Raw genomic sequence first — 6,892 nt, 5'->3', positions numbered from 1 at the left:
CACACGCGCATTGCAGAGCCGTCTGCAATTTTTGGGCATCTCCCCGCCGGCTGGGGGTAAATACACGTCACATTCGCTTCGTATTGGTTCGCATACGCAGCAGGTTCTGCTCGGTTTTGTGTTGGAAGTCTGGTTAGCCCGCTTTGGGTGGGGCCCGCGCAGCCAAGAAATGGCCGCGCTCTACTTTGACCGCACAATCAAGGTTTCGGCCGCGTCCTTCTGGTTGTTCGGTGGGCCCGCTGGCGTCAGTCCCCCTGCTTCCCCCACTCTCGCTTAGGCTCGGCGGCCGTTTCGCTTCTCGTCCCCTGTGTGTTCTGGTCTGCTCCGGGTGATCTTCAGCGCAGGCGGTGGTATCCGTGGGGTTTCGTCTTGTGTAGACGTATGTTTATGCTGATGAAACGACATCTCATTGGATAGCGAGGATTGCCAGTCGCGATCTGGAATAACACGATGCCTACGATTGACCCGGATTGGATCTGAATCTGGATCAGCAGCGCCGCCGCCGTCGCCGCTGTACATTCCGCCTACTGTACAAAGCGGTCGACATCCTGCACACTGGTTGGTGCTGGGTATGCCTCTCTCTTTCCCGCCCGCCCTTCTTACCGACTCATACCTCTCTCTTTGATTGTGCTGAAACTTGCTTTACAGTGCGATCAGGTTTTGGGGTTTACAAGTTCCGATTTCGGCCCCGCCGTACCGGCCGCCGGTACGGCGGGTGTTAAAGGGGGGCAGGGGTTCGAAAAGATGGGGGGCAATGGGGAGCTCCAGTCCCCGAGTTCGAAGCGTGCGCCTGCGAACTTTCATTTTGCCATTTTCTTCATTTTACCGTTTCCTTTCTTTGTAGTCACTACTGTAGTCGAACGGGTAACCGGCGTATCCGGGTGTATCCACTACTGTAGCTTGTTCTCTTCCGCTAGCCTGCCCCGGGGTCGGTTAGTGGCACGATCGCACGTAAAGATTGTCGTTTCATTCAGGAGAAACATCTGGGTAAGGATTATCATGTAGTAACGCAAGTGAACGCAATTGTAACGCAGGTGAACGCAATTTCTAGATGTAAAAAACAGAGACGGTTGGCAGAAAACGGCGCGCTAACGCCGCGAGGAGCGGGAGGGCTGGTGCTGAGAAACGGATGACTGCGGAAGGGCCTCGTCGTTGACCAGCACTGCCACCACCCCTTGATAAACTACTTGTACGAGAAGCGACAGCGGGCGCGTGAGACTAGAAGTCACGAGGGTGACGTCGATGACCTGTCACCGTGGTGTCAGCGAGAGCGGCCGTGAGGGGCATTACACTGTGATCAAATGATACATATCCGTAATATAGGTCCCGCGCAGAGTCCATTTGCCAAGTAGGCGAGACTGCCCGTGACGTACCAGTGACGCAGGTCACGGGACGTCACTGAAGGGCAGCAGGGGGCGCAACGCGCCCAAAAAAGAACCGTGCCGCCGGTGCAACCGGCATTAATGCGTGTAGGTAATGCTTATGCACCACCTCAGACGAGCTGTGGTTGGAGATCCGCATGATGGTGTCCAGCCGCACCCCCGCGGCATAGGCGGCAGATATCCCGCCGCTGCGGAGCGAGCGGGCGGTGAAGCAGGTGCCTGCGGGGGGTCGGATGCTCGCAACGAGGGCGTCGAGGGAGGCCCGCAGCGTGGCGGCGGTGAGTGGAGCGCGTTTCTGCGGGTACCTTGGGAACAGGTAGGAGCTTGGCGACGGGGCAGCGGAAACGAGCTTGAACAGAAGCTGGTAGACGCGGTCAGCAGAGGAAGAGACAGGGATGCGTAGGGCGATGCGGGGCGATGCGCCCTGTCCCGAAAACTTGAAGTGGACCATCTGCACAGTCACTTCTCCAGAGCTGAACTCAACGTCCCGCCGACGAAGTAGGCGTATGCTTGTCGGTCGACAGCAGATTAAAAATCGGAGGGCTACAATTCCCCACTTCTGTAGACGGCGGACGTTGGAGGTCTCTAGCGCCAGCGTCATTGCTCGTAGCGCACAGTCCGCCGGAAGAGGTGCGGAGCGCTTCGGGGGACCACCGGAGCGGGCCGCGTCGTTCGACAGGTACCCCTGGCGAGTAGCGCAGACAAGAGGATCTTTGGTTGGGTCTTGATAGCCATAGCGGCGGTGTTGCGAGCCTATGGCCTCTACGTACGGTCGGATGGAGCCGCCCAGCACTGTACCCTTGCCATAAAGATGTCCGAGATAGCACGCCACAGTGACCGGGGTGGCAGGGAGCGCAGAGACCCCATCGCCGTCGCAGAAAGCAGTAAACGCCTCCCAATGATGCTGGTCGGAGGGAAAGATCGTCGCGCGTGACAATCTTTCCCTCCGAACCGGAAGAACCACTCAATCACCTCATGAGTACTGCTATCTCCGGTACCCATGATCTTGAGGGTGTAAAGATCTATGGAGTGGGATTCCTCGATGTGTGCATCCACTCCATAGTATAACCCGTTCTTCCAGAGGACAATTTCGGAGATGTCCCACTCTTGATCCGCCATGGTGTTGTGACGGCTTGTATCATTGACGGAATTTGTCAGCCCCAGGCGTGCCAAGTCGTCGATGGAAAACTCACAGTATTCTTTACGGATGCACAACTCGGGGATATGGTGCCGTAGGAGTGCTTCGAACTCTGCGCATGTTACATCGAACCTTCTGTGCCCGATTTCAACCCATATATAGTAGTTATTGGGACAGACGGACGCAGCGCTTGACTTTGAGACTTCAATGATATATCAGCCCTTGATGATAACTGGAACAGGAGACGATCACGGAGGTCTCGTTGATGCCTAGTAAGCCGGGCGGTCTTCAGAGCTAGTTGCTTGCGTGGTGCCGTCCCGCCCGAACTCCATCTCGCTGTCTGCTTTGTCTTAGCCATGGCGGCACGAAGGGAAGTGACCAAGAAGCGCGCGCGGGGGCTAAAACCTCACGTACGCGCGACACACCTGGCCTGGCCGATTGATGATCTGTTGCGCAGACGACGGAGGCAGACTAAGAACGACGCGGGTCGTCGTAGAAGGAGCCGCGGAGTAAAGATGCGGCGAGTCGACGAAGAAGGGGCCCCGAGTTAATGAATGAGGCGTGCTGGAGAGGAGACAAGCCGGCGGGGTGGAAGCAGAAGGGGTGACAACTCGGAGAAGCGAGACACGAGAGGCAGCTTAACCCTCTATGTAGGACATGGAATAGCAAAATTTTCAAAATTGATCACGACACTCTCTGCCCGGTTGCAACCCAACCTAGTCGTCTGATGAGTTTTTCGACCACGGTAAACGGAAGAGCGGACTGCAATCTAACATTTGAAATGGAGGCGGCTTAAAAGTAAGTGTTACAACTCAAGATATTGCTCCTTGAAGATTGCTCTCGTAACAGCCTTTCAGAGTCCAAAACGTCCAATATTTTAGGAAGAAACTGGAAATAAGCTATTCCATGTATGCGGTTCCGGTGGAAGAGGCCCAGAAGATGCGTTTTGCATTACTGGAGCCTCTCTGGTGCTACCAAACGCCAGAACAGCCACTGTGCACATCCGTTTATTCGCGAAACTTACCAAGCCATATCCATTGTGTCTTCTCGTGGGACGAGCTTTTGCATTGTTCTCGTTATTGGCCGAGAAGCTTCTCATGAGTGTCGCATTGTACAATCACAGCTATTGATGCAAGTAGACAGTCTGTATCTAATCGAAAGTGCAGTATTGCCATCACAATTCTTTTATTACATGTTAAACTACTCACATGTGTTTGGGGTCACGTTTTCGTTCTCGGAAATAATAGAAATGCGTCTTCTCTTAGGCAAATTTCTTGACGCCCGAGGTGGTGGAGTTCTTACCGAGCGCAGAGTTGTCACATTAATTTCTTTCGTTACTTCACATCCAAATTGTAAACGTCTTCGGACGCCAGAAGTTGTCTGATGCTCCTCTACATTTTCTCACCCTCTGCTACGCCGACTTCGGGCAAAATCATGGCACCGCTTGCAACCAGTCTCCGTTCTATATTGCCTAGACCGTACCAATGGCAAACGCGATGTGAACCATACCCCTCAATATCGTTGTCTGGCGCGTAAGACTGTTGTTCATTAATTGTCAGTGCTCGACCGCAGATTGCATGTATATCACTTTTACAGTACACACATGTATTAGCAGGCGGATCTGAAATGGCCCCACCATCGTCTTTGCACTGGCACAATCCGTGTGAGTAGTTTACACAAATACGCATTTCGAACCAGTGCTGCCCTGTGACATAAATCAGGTCTGCATGACCAAAACGTAGACAGGCAAACCGTGCGCACAACTTCAAAACATTAGCGACCGAAAAATCGGTGGATCCTTCGATAAATGCGAAGGGTTATTACGCCCCAAAGACGTAGAGACCAGATAGAGGGCGTCGCAATGGAGAAAGATCTGGAATGGAAACGTAGTTAGTATGGGAGATGGTGGCCAGCACTGTGAGGAGGGACGCGCAGTAGCCACGATGTAACGCGGACGGGGCGGCAGGACAAGCAGCAAAAGAAATATGGATGGAGCGTCGGGGAGTCCGGATGCACATAAATGAAAACCGATCACGGGCGGGACGGATGGCAGGTGCAGGTGAGCATGGGAGGGAATGAGGGCAGAGAAATAAGAACGGGGTGGAGAGGAAGGGAAAGAAATGGCGAAGGGGAGGGAAGAAAGTAGGGGATGAATGGTAGTTGTCCCGCAGGGAGACAGCCAAATTCTGCCGTCTTCCTTTCTCGAACGGGGCAGAAAAACTGCCAGGTTGAATGGCCCTGAAAGTGGCAAGCCAATTTGAAAGAGCAACGTGGGCGTTCTACATAAATGGTAATGAAGGAGGGACGATGCACGTATATGAAGAGAATTGGCCACTGTAGTGTAATGAGTCTTACTTTCACAATACATGAAAGAGTTTTTCCATCTGGAAGAGATTTCTTCCATTTTGCAGTTCAGAAATTCCGCACTTGCAAGTATTCCACGTCGGTACATCCAAATTTCGCATACATGGAAGAGGTCTATTCCATGTATTGGTTGAGGGTTAAGTACAGTGCACCGCCCTGCGTTGCGCTGGAAGGAGGGTTGTGTGAACCCTAAATGATGCATTGAATTTTTACACCAAATTCTAGACCAAATTTTAGAATAATTTCGGAGCGATTCTAGATGTGTTCGCGCGGGCTTCCATGTGGAAGCTCGGCGGCTATGCAAGTGAGAGAGAAAAGGTGGAAGCACGGGTAGGCAGACAGAGGTACAGACAGATTACGACAGAAAGGGAGAGGAAAACAATAAACAGACCACTGACCCCTTTCCAAACAACAAGTACTTTGTTCTTGCTCAATATACCACTGCCAAATTGCTACCCCTTTCCATAACTTTCTGTGGTGCCTGCCCGAGAAAGTGTGAAGGGAGAGTGAAATTCTCTGCCCCCTCTTTATTGTATGAAGATCTGACTTCGTCTTAAGTATACGAGGGAGAGAGAAAAAGGATAAACTAAAAACCATATCCGTAATGATGCCTAAAATGGCAACTGGCAAGATGCCATGCCTGTAGGGAAATGTTGCCTAAAATGGGACCAGGTAGGTGGTGGCAAAGTGCCACTATAGTCCCCTCTTCCAAGAAGCAGCTTTGCTTTCACGAGCTGCTGCTGCTAGTTCCTGATTTGCAAAGCTTTGAAGGAACTGCTCGAGCATCTCTGGGATATCCTGTCGTATGGTAACAAAAGGTTCCCACGTTGGCTGCTCACGTGTAAAGCCCCTCCATTTGCAGTTGACTTCGAACTGCTTCGTCTCGGCGTTGAAGCGTAAACCTAGAATTTTCGTCACTGTATTGTAGTGCGGGTCGTTGTGATCTATTGTGTCCAAAAGGATTTCAGATAACTCGAGTGTAGAGTCGGCATAGAACTTCAGACGACTAACATGAACCAAAGCATGCGAGGCATCCAGCAGATCCTCGACTTCGTACACCAGAGCGGACTCACAGCGTACAACACGGCGAGGACCTTTCCAGCGTACTCTGAGCTTGCTACCCGACTTACCCTCAGAGTCGGCGACGAGAACAAAGTCGCTGACATCGAAATTGACTTCGCGAACACCCGTGCGTTTGTTGTGACTTTTAAGTGCCTGTTGACGCTTGCGGGTCCTTGTTTCAGAAACATTACGATGAAGTTCGTCTAGGGCTTTGATCAAGGAATCAGTGTGAACTAGCTTCTGAGCTTTCACAAAATCCAGGGAGACTGGAGTGGCTGGGGCTGGTGGTAAGAGTGTTCGCAGAGGGTTGTCAGCCGGTAGACCCGTGAATACAGTGACGGGGGCGCGGTTTCCCAGGCTTGGGCGAATCGAGTGATTAAGAATGCTTTGAACCAGACGAATAACTGATGGCCATTCCACAAGCTTGAGACGGAACTCAGAAATCAACGCCCTGGCTGCGCGTAGAACATCCTTGCACATAGATTCTACAGTTCCATTGGACTGTGGGTGATAAGGAGTTGTAAAATGGTGAAAGGCATGGAGCTCTCGATTGAGCAGAGACATTGTCTGGTTCTTGAAATGAGAGCCTTGGTCCGATACCCAGGTGAGCACAACACCGAAAGAGGCAAACCAACGTAGTAAGACATCCACAACAGCTTCTGCGTCAGCCGTAGCACACGGTTCAAGCCAAACAAAGGATGAGGCGTCATCCTTTATGATAAGACAGTAGGTGACATTGGTGATACTGTCGCCAAGATATAGGAAGTCGAAATGTATCAGCTCGTTGGGTTTTTCAGCATGAAGCGCGTGCGAGAGTGTGCGAGGGATCCTAAGGCCCCCGATAGTAGACGAACAGTGCAAACAAGTGTTGCAAAAAACGGAGATGTCGGTCCGCATATGCTCCCAGAAAAAGTAGCCGTGCACATTGGCAAAGGTTGCATCAGTA

At 52.0% G+C, this 6,892-nt stretch overlaps 1 protein-coding gene across 1 annotated transcript; it reads right to left on the bottom strand.

Annotated features, from left to right (window-relative positions):
- Positions 1–2,641: 2,641 nt before the first annotated feature.
- Positions 2,642–2,878, bottom strand: CHC_T00002730001 (hypothetical protein). The gene has a single exon (XM_005713819.1). The coding sequence runs from the start codon at positions 2,876–2,878 to the stop codon at positions 2,642–2,644; it is 237 nt and encodes a 78-aa protein (XP_005713876.1).
- Between the last annotated feature and the right edge of the window lie 4,014 nt (positions 2,879–6,892).

This window comes from Chondrus crispus, genomic scaffold, assembly GCF_000350225.1.
Source record: "Chondrus crispus Stackhouse genomic scaffold, scaffold_154, whole genome shotgun sequence".
Taxonomy (NCBI): domain Eukaryota; phylum Rhodophyta; class Florideophyceae; order Gigartinales; family Gigartinaceae; genus Chondrus; species Chondrus crispus.
Note: the sequence above shows the minus strand (reverse complement) of the source record. Positions and strands in the feature narration are given on the sequence as shown.

What these genes read in the sequence shown, in the direction of transcription:
- CHC_T00002730001 (XM_005713819.1), bottom strand. Translation starts at nt 2,878, where the DNA reads ATGGCTAAGACAAAGCAGACAGCGAGATGGAGTTCGGGCGGGACGGCA.